This window comes from Pseudophryne corroboree, chromosome 2, assembly GCF_028390025.1.
Source record: "Pseudophryne corroboree isolate aPseCor3 chromosome 2, aPseCor3.hap2, whole genome shotgun sequence".
Taxonomy (NCBI): Eukaryota; Metazoa; Chordata; class Amphibia; order Anura; family Myobatrachidae; genus Pseudophryne; species Pseudophryne corroboree.
The window spans coordinates 16,459,587-16,473,662 of NC_086445.1; the positions used below are offsets into that span (position 1 = coordinate 16,459,587).

Genomic DNA, 14,076 nt, shown 5'->3' on the forward strand with positions numbered 1-14,076 from the left:
ATAACTGATCTCCTCTTATTCTCCTATGCCAAAGTGCATAAGAATAATACAGTGATTTTCATATACAGGAGATCAATTGATATTCACACACTTTTTCTGATTAAATTATATCCTGAGCATTTATCAATCAACATATGCTGGTAATTCAGATGAGGTATTTAGGCAGAGGTGGCATCTCGTGGTGATTTAGCAAAATCATAAATATCTAGAGTACCTTAAATGATAAATAATTGTTGGCAGGAAGGTCCCAATCTCTCACATAAAGATATAAAGAAACAGTGTTGCAGAAAATACTCCAGCAGAAAGTCTGCAAAATCAGTTAGTTATCACATAAAGATATGAGAGAAACAATGTTGCAAAAAAAGTTTTCCAGCAATAGGTCTACAGAATCAATCACTTGGTAAATTAACCTTGTATAGGCTTGTAACAATTCTGCAATCAGAGAAAACACTATCTCCTAAGCTTGTAGCAATTTAGCATTAAAGTGATCCCCAATACACATAATTACATGAACTCATTAAGTAACATTTCATTGCTACGAGTACGTCATCAAGCTTTGATGCATTAATAAAATTCCAAAAGTTTGTTTATTCATTATATTGCACAGTGCTGCACTGAGTATACTAACAGACCTATCAATTTTAGTCTTTTGTCAACACAAGGAGTACAGTTAATCGGTAAACTAATTATAGTTTATACTGATTGAAAACAAATGCATGACTGTCAGATATGTCGACTATGATGATGCAAGGTTACACCCAAGGGTGGCCAAGAGTATTCAATATATGATTATTGCAATAAAAGATGTTTTGCATATCACGGAGGACCCCGCTGTCCCTGACACGAGGGTCTGCATGTTTAAGGAAAAGAAACCAGAGGTAACGTTTCCCCCATCTCATGAGCTGAACGCTTTATTTGAAAAGGCTTGGAAAACTCCAGACAAGAGACTGCAGGTTCCCAAGAGAATTATTATGGCGTATCCTTTCCCCTCAAAGGATAGGTAACGGTGGGAATCCTCGCCCACGGTGGACAAGGCCTTAACGCGCTTGTCCAAAAAGGTTGCACTACCGTCCCCGGACACTGCAGCCCTCAAGGATCCTGCGGATCGCAGGCAGGAAACTACCTTAAAATCAATTTATACGCATACGAGTGCCCTGCTCAGACCTTCAGTAGCGTCGGCATGGGTGGGTAGCGCAGTTGCAGCGTGGACAGATAACTTGTCATCTGACATTGACACCCTAGATAAAGATAGTATTTTGTTGACCTTGGGTCACATTAAGGACGCAGCGTTGTATATGAGAGAGGCTGCGAGAGATATAGGGCTGTTGGGTTCAAGAGCCAATGCCATGGCAGTTTCTGCTAGAAGGTCCCTGTGGACCCGTCAATGGACAGGTGATGCTGATTCAAAGAGACATATGGAGGCTTTACCTTACAAAGGTGAAGTTTTATTTGGGGAGGGCCTCTCGGACCTGGTTTCCACAGCTAACGTGGGTAAGTCTTTTTTGCCATATGTTCCCCCACAGCAAAAGAAAACACCTCAATACCAGATGCAGTCCTTTCGGTCGCATAAGTTCAGGAAGGGTCGGGGCTTTTCCTTCCTCGCTAGAGGTAGAGGGAAAAGAACACCAGCTACGCCCAGGAACAAAAATCCTCCCCGGCCTCTACAAAATCCACAGCATGACGCTGGGGCTTAGCTGAGGGAGTCCGCACCGGTGGGGGCACGTCTTCGGCTCTTCAGCCAAGTCTGGGTTCAGTCGGATTTGGATCCTTGGGTGGTCGAAATTGTATCCCAAGGCTACAAACTGGAGTTCGAAAAGGTGCCTCCACGCCGATTTTTCAAATCGGCCTTGCCAGCTTCTCCCCCAGAGAGGGAAATAGTTTCAGCTGCCATACAAAAGCTGTGTCAACAGCAGGTGATTTTAAAGGTTCCCCTAGTGCAACAGGGAAAAGGGTTTTATTCAACCCTATTTGTGGTCCCGAAGCCGGATGGCTCAGTCAGGCCAATTCTGAATCTAAAATCCCTGAACCTATATTTTATAAGGTTCAAATTCAAGATGGAATCTCTCCGGGCAGTGATCTCCAGCCTGGAAGGGGGGGATTTTATGGTGTCACTAGACATAAAGGATGCATACCTTCATGTCCCCATATATCCGCCTCATCAAGCGTACCTGAGATTTGCTGTACAGGATTGTCATTACCAGTTTCAGACGTTGCCGTTTGGGCTTCCACGGCCCTGAGAATTTTCACCAAGGTAATGGTGGAAATGATGGTGCTCCTGCGAAAGCAAGGAGAGTCACAATTATCCCATACTTGGACGATCTCCTGATAAAGGCCAGATCAAGAGATCAGTTACTGAAAAGCGTGTCTCTCTCCCTGAGAGTACTACAACAACACGGCTGGATTCTAAATCTGCCAAAGTCGCAGTTGGTCCCGACGACTCGGTTGGCATTTTTGGGCATGGTTCTGGACACGGGGGAAAAAAAGAGGGTTTTTCTCCCAATGGAAAAAGCCCAGGAACTCCAGAACATGGTCAAGGACCTGCTAAAACCAAAAAGAGTGTCAGTTCATCAATGCACTCGAGTATTGGGAAAGATGGTGGCGGCCTACGAGGCCATTCCGTTCGGCAGGTTCCATGCGAGAACTTTTCAGTGGGACCTTATGGACAAGTGGTCAGGGTCCCATCTACAAATGCATCGGAGGATAAGCCTGTCCCCCAGGGCCAGGGTATCTCTCCTGTGGTGGCTTCAGAGTGCTCACCTTCTAGAGGGTCGCAGTTTCGGCATTCAAGATTGGGTTCTTGTGACCGCGGACGCGAGCCTCCGAGGATGGAGAGCAGTCACGCAAGGGAGAAATTTTCAGGGAATATGGTCAAGCCAGGAGGCTTGTCTACACATCAATGTGCTGGAATTAAGGGCCATATACAACGGCCTACAACAAGCGGAGAGTCGTCTTCGCAACCTACCCGTTCTGATTCAGTCAGACAACGTCACAGCAGTGGCACATGTAAACCGCCAAGGCAGGACAAGGAGCAGAGCAGCAATGGCAGAAGCAGCCAGGATTCTTCGCTGGGCGGAAAATCATGTAAGCGCTCTGTCAGCAGTCTTCATTCCGGGAGTAGACAACTGGGAAGCAGACTTCCTCAGCAGACACGATCTCCATCCAGGAGAGTGGGGACTTCATCAAGAAGTCTTTGCAGAGGTAACAAGTTGTTGGGGACTTCCTCAAATGGACATGATGGCGTCACGCCTCAACAAAAAGCTTTGGACGTATTGTTCCAGGTCGAGGGACCCTCAGGCAGTGGCGGTGGACGCCCTAGTGACACCGTGGGTGTTTCAGTAGGTCTGTGTGTTTCCTCCACTGCCACTCATCTCAAAAATATTGAGAATCATAAGACGAACAAGAGTGCAGACAATTCTCATTGTTCCAGATTGGCCTCAAAGGGTCTGGTATTCAGATCTTCAGGAAATGCTCACAGAAGATCCCCGTGGCCTCTTCCTCCCAGGGAGGACCTGTTACAACAGGGGCCCTCTGTGTTTCAAGACTTACCGCTTGACGGCATGGCGGTTGAACACCAAATCCTAGCTAGGAAAGGTATTCCGGGGGAAGTCATCCCTACTCTAATCAGAGCTAGGAAGGAGGTAACGGCGAAGCATTATCACCGTATCTGGAGGAAATATGTATCTTCGTGTGAAGCCAAGAATGCTCCTACGGAAGATTTTCAGCTGGGTCGTTTTCTCCACTTTCTACAGACAGGAGTGAATATGGGCCGTAAGTTAGGCTCCATTAAGGTGCAGATTTCGGCCTTATCTATATTCTTTCAGAAGGAATTGGCTTCTCTCCCAGAAGTCCAGACTTTTGTACAGGGAGTGCTGCACATCCAACCTCCTTTTGTGGCACCGTGGGACCTTAAATCACACTGGTTTGAACCTCCTTCAAACGGTTGAATTAAAATTTCTCACTTGGAAAGTGGTCATGTTGTTGGCCTTGGCATCTGCGAGGAGGGTGTCTAAATTGGCGGCTTTGTCTCACAACAGCCCCGATCTGATTTTCCATGAGGATCGAGCAGAGTTGAGGACTCGTCCTCAATTTCTACCTAAGGTGGTGTCGTCGTTTCATATGAACCAACCTATTGTGGTGCCTGTGGCTACGGGGGACTTGGAGGATTCCAAGTCCCTTGATGTAGTCAGGGTCTTAAAAATTTATGTAGCCAGGACGGCTTGTGTTAGGAAAACAGAGGCACTGTTTGTCCTGTATGCAGCCAACAAAGTTGGCACTCCTGCTTCTAAGCAGACTATTGCTCTCTGGATCTGTAACACGATTCAGCAGGCTCATTCTACGGCTGAATTGCCGTTACCAAATTCTGTAAAGGCCCATTCCACTAGGAAGGTGGGCTCTTCTTGGGCGGCTGCACGAGGCGTCTTGGCATTACAGCTTTGCCGAGCGGCTACTTGGTCGGGTTCAAACACTTTTGCAAAATTCTACAAGTTTGATACCCTGGCTGATGAGGACCTCATGTTTGCTCAATCGGTGCTGCAGAGTCATCTGCACACTCCTGCCCGGTATGGAGCTTTGGTATAATCCCCATGGTCCTTATGGAGTCCCCAGCATCCTCTAGGACGTAAGAGAAAATAAGATTTTAAACCTACCGGTAAATCTTTTTCTCCTAGTCCGTAGAGGATGCTGGGCGCCCGTCCCAGTGCGGACTATTTCTGCAAGGCTTGTATATAGTTGTTGCTTACATAAGGGTTATGTTACAGTTGAGATCAGTCTTTGGCTGATGCTGTTTTGTTCATACTGTTAACTGGTTGCGTATGTTCCAGGTTATACGGTGTGGATGGTATGAATCTTGCCCTTAGATTAACAAAAATCATTTCCTCGTACTGTCCGTCTCCTCTGGGCACAGTTCTTTAACTGAGGTCTGGAGGAGGGGCATAGAGGGAGGAGCCAGTTCACACCCATCTAAAGTCTTAGAGTGCCCATGTCTCCTGCGGAACCCGTCTATACCCCATGGTCCTTACGGAGTCCCCAGCATCCTCTACGGACTAGGAGAAAAAGATTTACCGGTAGGTTTAAAATCTTATTTTCTCCATACATAGTTATATAAGATAGACACAACCTTTTCCAGTGCAACCGTTTCCCCTCTTCTCCTTTTCCTTTTATTGCACTTCTGAATGATACAAGTTCAAGCTGTTCATGCAGAACACTTTACAGAATTGATAATAAGACTACGTCTGGGGTTTGTCTGCAATAGTAACTGTTAGGTCTCTATATTCTCTATACCAGGCATTCCCAACCACGGTCCTCAAGACACACCAACAGTGCAGGTTTTAGTGCTATCCAGGCTTGAGCACAGGTGACTTTATTAGCACCTCAGTTATTTTGATTTAACCATCTGTGCTGCTCCCTGGATATCACTAAAACCTGCCCTGTTAGTGTGCCTTGAGGACCGTGGTTGGGAATGCCTGGTCTATACTGTGGAAACTCTGCTGCTTTTATAAATAAAAGATAATAATTCTGTTTATGTGAATAATGTGCAGCTTCTCCTTTTATCCATAGTTGGAGGGCTGCTGCAGTCCAGGTTTTCTGGAAGCACCCTGCTCAAGCCAAGCGACACACGTCACAGCTCTCAAAGCCCGAAACTCCCCTCATACAGTTCCGCGGGGGCGGAATGGAACAGCTTAGGCCCTCTGGCTTCTGCCTTCATTAAGCCTCCTCTTGTCCCAGATATACAGCTGAAAACTGTAGGAACCTGCCGCCAGCAGGACCTCGTTCCTCTGGAGAAATCCGTCTCTGCTGGACGCTGCAAGCTGCTGATTGATATGGCGTTGTTCATGGGAAGGTCGTTCCGCGTAGGGTGGGGTCCCAACTGGACTCTGGCTCATAACGGGGGGGTGCTGAGCGAGTCCAGTGAGCAGGAGGACGACGGTAACATGGAGACTATGGATTACGGGTTCCTGCCCATGCCGAGCGCTGCTAAATCGTGAGTATAGGGTTATAACTGCACACAAGCTGGGGGCCCTATAGTCCTGCAGCATTGTCGGCAAAGGCATGTTGCTTCTGGGATATAAAGTGTGATGTACGCATGTGTAGTTCTGTTGTCAGGCCATTAATATAATTTATAGAGTCCATATCTGTGTCAGCGATAGCCTGGTGCCTGTATCTTGTAGCGGACATGGGCTGTTACTCCATCATTCCCTTTCTGTACCTCCAGTCTTGCAGATTCCCCGTTTAAAGTCCGCATAGAGAAGCTGAGCCTGGAAGAGAAGCGCAGAGACCTGCAGTCCTACCTCATTCCCCTGGAGATAGAGCTGAAGAACAGCACGGTGCAGCCAGAGCGGTGTCCCCGTCTGGTGCCAAACCCCGGCTACGCAGCCATTCACGACTATGCCGGATGGGTCCGTGACGTTTGTGAGGACTCTGCAGACCTGGAGCGTGAGTGGATTTCTTTCAGGCAGGATCCTGTGACCGCTGCGGCCGTTCTGCATTGACTCTTCTCCTCCTCCTGTTTCCTCTGCAGCTGTGGTGACGCAATGGTGCCTGACATGGACCATGTGCAAAGCCCTGTGGGGTCAGCTGCAGGAACTCGAGACCTCGCTAGAGGAAAGCAACGAGTACGTGGAGAGACTACAGCGCAGGAAAGCCTTCTCACATTGGTTGGCTGAGACGGCAGCAGAGAACATTGAGGAGGAAGTGGCTCTGCACAGCCACGAGCGGCCCATCCAGGCAGTCTTCAGCTATCTGACCGGCTGCCGCATCAGCGAGGCGTGCCGTCTAGCACAGAAGTCTGGTGAGTGCTTTCATGGTTCCATGATGGTGCTGTGATGTACTGTTATGTCCCTGGCATTCATTGCTACCAAAGAGGGATGCAATAGCTGAACAGTACCTTGTTCACGGACGGGGCATCAGCGGAAGCTTCTGTGCCTTTTCCTCTCCGGATAATCCGTGCTATAAGAGGAGCGCGTTCTCCTTCCTTGCATGAGACTTGTTCCTCCTTCTGCGCAGGGGATCACCGGCTTGCCATGTTGCTATCCCAGTTGGTTGGCAGTCAGCCTGTGCGGGATCTGATGACCATGCAACTGGTGGACTGGAATAAGCTGCACGTGGACCGGTTCATCCAGGAGGAGAGACTGAAGGTGTACGCCCTGTTGTCCAGCACCCCTGTAAGTATATGCTGCCGGACCAGGGGTTACTGCTGGGTAAATGCAGAATCGCGCTGTGTTTTGTGACCGGGTTGTGTCTCCTGCTAGGTGTGGCAGTCTTCAGATAAGAGGAGCATCAACGTCTGCTCACAGCTGGACTGGAAGCGAGCGCTGGCCATTCATCTCTGGTACATGTTGCCACCCACAGAATCCATCGCGCAGGCCCTGCAAATGTATGAAGAAGCTTTTCAGGTAAGATGGCTCCATTGATGGAGATAGATATCTGTAGTGCTGGCTATGGGGACGGTGATGGTTACTGATCTTCTGTCTTTGCTAGGAGTCTGATGAAGGGCTACGTTACGCAGCTTACCCTCTGCCTGCCTATCTGGAGGGGTCATGTCTACACCTAAATAAAATCTCAGCAGAAGTCTATTCCTCCTCCTTCAAGCGGGATGTCTGCTTCCACCTCTTGAAGCTCTACAGTGACAGGTGTGTGACGTCCTCTCCAGTCAGCGGTGTGCGTGGAGTCCTATCTGTGTAGTATAACGCTCCATGATTAAAGGTGTAATATATGCAAGACAGCCAAGAATTACACAGTCTGTACCTCGTATTTACTTGGTTACATATATAGCGGCAGCATATTCTGGTGTGTATTACAACGGGGAACAAACATAATAATAAAACAAGAACGTGGCGTAACCGACAGAAGTCGGAGGGCCCTGCTCATAGCTCACCCTCTATAGGGAAATAATTTGGAGACATGAGATTAAACTCCTTTAAGAAACCGTTAAATACAACCTTCTAGAAGGCCCTAGTTCTATTTCTGAACAGAACCCATTTAATTGTCCATTTCAGTCAGTTGTATGTTGGCTGTTTGTTTTTTATGCACAAGAACAAAATTGTGTAAGAGTATCCCATAGTGCAGACGTAACAGAACTAATGTAGTTGAACCGTTTTTGAGATTTCACAATGTCACAGCATAGAAGCTGCATTTCTACATACGTTCATGTACACATAGGCGTCCATGCGTCTATCGCTGGAGAGATCCGTGCGCCAGGAGCGCGGGGTAGAGGCGTTTGATGCAGCAGCACATAGCAGACTTGATATAGGTATAATTCTACTACACGTGCACTTAGTATATCATGCCCTTGTTTATGCGTCTGTTACACATGGGAATTCACAGGTGCTTTTAGTGCAAACTTTACAGACGTAGGGAAGACGGACATTTTGTATTTGGAGATGAGGCTTTGGTTACCTTGGAAATCTGAAGTATAATGGAGTGTGGCTGGGAGAATAATGACATAAATGTGATGTGTTCCAGTATGCCTGCTCTTTAATACTTAAAATAATCCCTGAAACATATTCTCATTAGTACAATGAATGGTTACCTTAGGAAGCGGGTTCCTGCCCTGACGTAGACCCTTAGGATGCGGGTTCCTGCCCTGACGTAGACCCTTAGGAAGCGGGTTCCTGCCCTGACGTAGACCCTTAAAATGCGGGTTCCTGCCCTGACATAGCCCCTTAGGATATGCGAGTTCCTGCCCTGACATATCCCCTTAGGATATGCGGGTTCCTGCCCTGACGTAGACCCTTAAAATGCGGGTTCCTGCCCTGACATAGCCCCTTAGGATATGCGAGTTCCTGCCCTGACATATCCCCTTAGGATATGCGGGTTCCTGCCCTGACGTAGACCCTTAGGATATGCGGGTTCCTGCCCTGACGTAGACCCTTAGGATATGCGGGTTCCTGCCCGGACGTAGACCCTTAGGATATGCGGGTACCTGCCCGGACGTAGACCCTTAGGATATGCGGGTTCCTGCCCAAACGTAGCCCCTTAGGATATGTGGGTTCCTGCCCGGACGTAGACCCTTAGGATATGCGCCTTCCTGCCCGGACGTAGACCCTTAGGATATGCGCCTTCCTGCCCGGACGTAGACCCTTAGGATATGCGCCTTCCTGCCCGGACGTAGACCCTTAGGATATGCGCCTTCCTGCCCGGACGTAGACCCTTAGGATATGCGCCTTCCTGCCCGGACGTAGGCCCTTAGGATATGCGCCTTCCTGCCCGGACGTAGACCCTTAGGATATGCGCCTTCCTGCCCTGACGTAGTGTTGCCTTGATACATTGCTGTTAAAGCCAATAGGAGTAATGCTCTGCACTGGGACTTCTCTACAGATCTTACGATCTCCGCCAGCTCCTGGACCCTACGAGTGTGACTGTCGACCCTCTGGACTACCGCCTCAGCTGGCACCTGTGGATGGTTCTGCAAGCGTTGAATTACACCCACCTCTCCGAGCAAAGCCAAGGCCTCCTGCATGCCAATTACGCCGCGCAGCTGGAAAATGTGGGTCTCTGGGAGTGGGCCATATTTGTGATGCTCCACATTCCTAACGCCATGTAAGTTTCTGAGCACAGAAAGGACTGCAGTGGTTTTTGCTTTAAATAGAGGTCATCGCTGTGATCCTGAATTGTTTGGTTATAGAGGACAAGTTGATAAAGTCAGCCCACCCCCTCCCCCCCCAATCTGTCCTTACCCCTGCCGGCCATTAGTGGTGGGATTTCTGTGTCCGTTATAGTGCCACCCCTTCTTGGGTCCAGTAGCTACAGCTATCCTCCCCTTACTTCCCTCTGTCTTGGATTGGGCTAACAATGGGTACAGTGGATAAAATGATTGCCTTCTCCAGATGTCTCGCTATTGGTGGATGCCCTGTGCACGGCATGTGAGGTGATGGGCCGGGTGCCATGCACATCTGTTTATTACTAAGAAACTTTGGCCTTCACATCAGCTGCACCCAGCAAGATGGCTTAGACTTGAGGCCTAGCATGCGCAGTGCATGGTTCTGCCTCAGGTGTGCTGCAATTGTGGAAGATTGTGGCTGCAACCCCCTGCTTCTAGACCATAAAATCACCAGCTCCTGTGTGAAGCCTCGTCTGTGAAGGAGTCGCCCCCTGTGGCTTTTCCTCCCAAGAGTAAGGCGAGGTAGTGAGAGGCTCTTACCCTGAGGGGTCCTCGTGTCTTAGTCCAGCAGGACGCTGCGGTCAGTCTGTTACTTGCTGTCACACTAGAGATCAGGACCCGGAGACTCCAGACTGTTCCATGTTGTAAAACAGGGATGGAGAACCTTCGTCCCTCCAGCTGTTGAACTACACATCCCAGCATGCCCTGCAACAGCTTTAGCATGGCCAAAGAGCAAAACTGCAGCAAGGCATGCTGGTATGTGTAGTTTAACAACAGCTGGAGGGCCCGAAGAATCCCCATCCCTGTTGTAAAAAGAAATAAAATCAGATTTCACTTTCCCTCTCTTCTGCTCCAGAAGAAGAGTACTCTGTTAGAGATGAGGTGCCCACACTGCCAAACCTCCCGTGAGGACGATTTTTTCCAGTGTCCTATCGGATGCTACAAAAAGGTGCGAGGACACTGAATTCTCCACTTTTACACTCTATTGTTCGTTGCTTCTCCAACTTGCTCTCTTTGTACTTGTTTATCTAGCAAAACCCAAAAAGGACAGAGTCCCTGACGGCCAATAGGGATATACTGGGGGGTAGCTTCAGTTTTTGATATTAGAGTACAGAAGCTCCTGTCACAGCTCTGCATCCCATTACATCCAATGGACAAAGAGAAGGATTTACTGTAGAAATATAAATATCGCTTTCTGTATGTTTTTATGTCTTCTTTGTTTTTGACTGTTTTTGTTTCCTCTAGTATTCGGGAGACGGCTGTCCGAGAGCTCCTGAACCGGCACTGTGTGCTGCAAGAGACTCCAGAGTCGTTGGCGAAGGAAAATTTCCTGATAAAGAAGCTCTGCATCCCAGCCGAGTGGATTCACGAGGCAAAGGCAATCCGTTCCAAGCGAGACGGAGACAAACACAAGGAGGTTCTGTATTTATTAAGAGCCGGCCACTGGAACCAGTGCCACAGACTTGTCGCCCGGCACCTGGCTTCAGGTAATGGCCAACTGCCCTGTGAACTTTCTGCTTTCACAGAAACCTTGTGTGGACCTCTGTGTGATGGTAATATGTATAACTTGTGTCTTCAAGATGCCATCATCAATGAGAACTACTCATACCTGCGCAGCTTCCTAGACGAGCTCTCCCGGCCAGAACATTGCGTGCACATTCAGGGCTGGGACACGGCTGGCCAGGTTTACCTGGATTTCATCAGCATCGTAGAAATGCTTAACAGTATCCAACAGGTGAGGCGGTTCCGTCTGCCCTGCGATCTACCTGTAGCTCTAAACCTGTCCTCAACCATTCTCCAGCGAGTCTTCTAAACTTGTAAATGTTTCTCCTCCTGTAGCGAGAATGTTCTGGGTGTGAGCTGGAGAGATTACACACAAAGGTGACATCTGTCTGCAACAGGGTGGAACACATCCAATGCTACACATCCAGGGATCGGCTGGCGCAGTCTGGTAAGCGGAAACTCCCTAAAAGAGGGTGTTTGAGAGTAAGTGTTAATTCTTAAGGTTGCTGCTTTAGTGGACCTTTTCCTCCTGCAAGTCAGGTCTTCTATTTTGGTTTGGTGACCGATAGTGGCCATAGTGTGCAGAGCTTATCGTCAATAATCGGATCATTTGCGCTACTAGCTTCAGTTTCACAGAGTACCACTCCTGTGTTTCTAACCAACTTTATTCATTTACAGAAATGGCGAAACGCGTTGCGAACATACTCCGCGCGGTCCTACGTTTACAACATTCCCCTGATTCGGATGATGCCTCAGACCTCCAGCGGGTCCCGCTCAGACTGCTTGCACCTCACATAGGCCGTCTCCCGATGCCAGAGGACTACGCCCTGGAAGAACTGCGCAGCCTCACTCAGTCTTACTTAAGAGAACTTACTGTGGGTGGCCAATAAACTCTTTTGTGCACTTGCTGCCTGAATTACGCGTACTTGGTCTACAATGGTTTTCACTAAACCTCCACTGAATGGACTTCTCTTCGGAGGGCTCAACTATACTGCTGCAAGACCCTTCTGGGTCCACACCGTGAGACCATCAATGGACTCTGCCAGAACGATAATGTCTTTTTGCAAACAGATTGTTGAAACTAATGTGAAAAAACAAAACTATTTTAAAAGTATAACTGATGGATGTGTGATTAACAGTTCAGATCTAGAACTCCATAGTAGTCTGCCGTTGTGTATGGATAATTCATATGTACAAAGTTACGAAGGGGCGTGGAATTCTGTTAGTGGCCAGGGTTTGATACTTTCCTCGCAGCTCTTTTTTGCTTTTGCCAAAGTTTTCAGAGGTTCCTTCCCGGTATGAGGTATTTGAGTAGCCTAGCCTTCCTGCGACTCGGTGACTTGTCTAGCTCCACAGCTTTAGGGTGCGGATTGTGAGTGTTTGGTGCGGTTTTCAGTCCTATTCGTCGTCTTTATAGTTCTATGGTTGCTGCGTACCTGCTGGAACGTTGGCTGTAATAGACCTTGTGTCTATGTTGGATTTACAGTATTTATATCACCTCTGCTAAACATTCACTGAGAAATGGGTTCCATATCTTTTAATCCTATCTGCCACTTTATTTTTTCTTCCCTGAAAGTCCAGCGCCCCACTATAAAGCTGCGTAAGCACTGAAGAGCTGGCGATCGCTCGCTTTGTGCCCTGGAAGGGATTATCTTTTTTTTTTTTTTTTGCCCCCTTCAAACTCTTGTTACTTGTGTACAGTCCTGAGAGCTTTGCCTCCTATTCCCGCACTCCCCTCCGCCAGCCGTATGAAGGTGACTGATGACGTCCAGAGCCTGGTATTGCCATGCAGACTGACGTTTGTGTGCATCAGAGTGTGTTGTGCATGATTCATGTTATGAGGTTTTTATTCAAAGCATATAAAGAGTCCTAATTATGAATAAAAGGTTTTTTTTTTTTTTGTCTTCTGAAAACTTTTTAATAAAATCTTTACAACTTTGTTTTTTTTCGTTTTTTTTTTTTTTTCAATTTTTTTGCCTGACTTGCTTTATGTAATGCAATGGATGCGACTTATTCGCTGGGACTAATTTAATCTGCTTTGTGTTGTTGCTGGGAAATCTTAGCCATTTTAATTGTAACTGCAGCGCACGTGTAGCTGCAGGGTTCTAGATGGAGGATACTGGAGTCGTCCAGAAGAAGGTTTCCAATGCGGCCAGCTGTGCAGACAGGGTTCTGATCTAGTGGAAGTCTGTGGGAAACGCTTGCAGCAAAGTTGACCAGGATGAAGGTGTTTTAGACTAAAGTCTAATGGTCCATGTGAGAGATGTTCTGTGTCCGTTGTCCTCCACCCTTAAGGTGAGATCAGATGTCTAGCGATGATAAATGAGAGGCTGTTCCACAACCCTGTATACAGGAGGAACTTATTACAGTAATAAAACCAATAATGATGGCTGATTGTTGCAAGAACTAAATGGGAGAACATTTTGCATGAAGCGAAGAAAAGAATATCCAGTGAATAGGAATTACCGGATAACTGGGTTTGAGATATGTAGGGAAAATGTTACAAAGGAACTTGGCTCAACTGAAGAGCGGTCATAGATTACTTACCGCCAATATCGAGAGAAAAATAGGACTTTAATTACCTACTGGTAAATTCTTTTCTCTTACGTCCTAGAGGATACTGGGGACTCTGTAAGGACCATGGGGGTTTAGACTGGCTCCGCAGGAGACATGGGCACTATAAAGAACTTTAGATGGGTGTGCACTGGCTCCTCCCTCTATACCCCTCCTCCAGACCTCAGTTAGATCCTGTGCCCAGTGGAGACTGGATGCACTACAGGGAGCTCTCCTGAGTTTCTCTGAAAATGACTTTTGTTAGGTTTTTTATTTTCAGGGAGCACTGCTGGCAACAGGCTCCCTGCATCGTGGGACTGAGGGGAGAGAAGCAGACCTACTTAACTGATAGGCTCTGCTTCTTAGGCTACTGGACACCATTAGCTCCAGAGGGAGTCGGAACGCAGGTCTCACCCTCGACG

At 47.9% G+C, this 14,076-nt stretch overlaps 1 protein-coding gene across 4 annotated transcripts in view; it reads left to right on the forward strand.

The window, feature by feature from the left end:
• Positions 1-13,041, forward strand: part of NUP98 (nucleoporin 98 and 96 precursor) — a 121,702-nt gene extending 108,661 nt beyond the window's left edge. For all 4 annotated transcript variants that reach the window (XM_063950849.1, XM_063950850.1, XM_063950852.1 and 1 more), the window contains 11 exons: positions 5,557-5,980; positions 6,212-6,432; positions 6,518-6,787; positions 7,003-7,160; positions 7,248-7,391; positions 7,477-7,628; positions 9,316-9,537; positions 10,844-11,085; positions 11,179-11,333; positions 11,438-11,549; positions 11,780-13,041. In XM_063950849.1, the coding sequence (XP_063806919.1) occupies positions 5,557-5,980; positions 6,212-6,432; positions 6,518-6,787; positions 7,003-7,160; positions 7,248-7,391; positions 7,477-7,628; positions 9,316-9,537; positions 10,844-11,085; positions 11,179-11,333; positions 11,438-11,549; positions 11,780-11,991 (2,312 nt within the window). In that variant the 3' untranslated portion in view covers positions 11,992-13,041. The remainder of the gene's footprint in view (positions 1-5,556; positions 5,981-6,211; positions 6,433-6,517; positions 6,788-7,002; positions 7,161-7,247; positions 7,392-7,476; positions 7,629-9,315; positions 9,538-10,843; positions 11,086-11,178; positions 11,334-11,437; positions 11,550-11,779) is intronic.
• Positions 13,042-14,076: the final 1,035 nt, after the last annotated feature.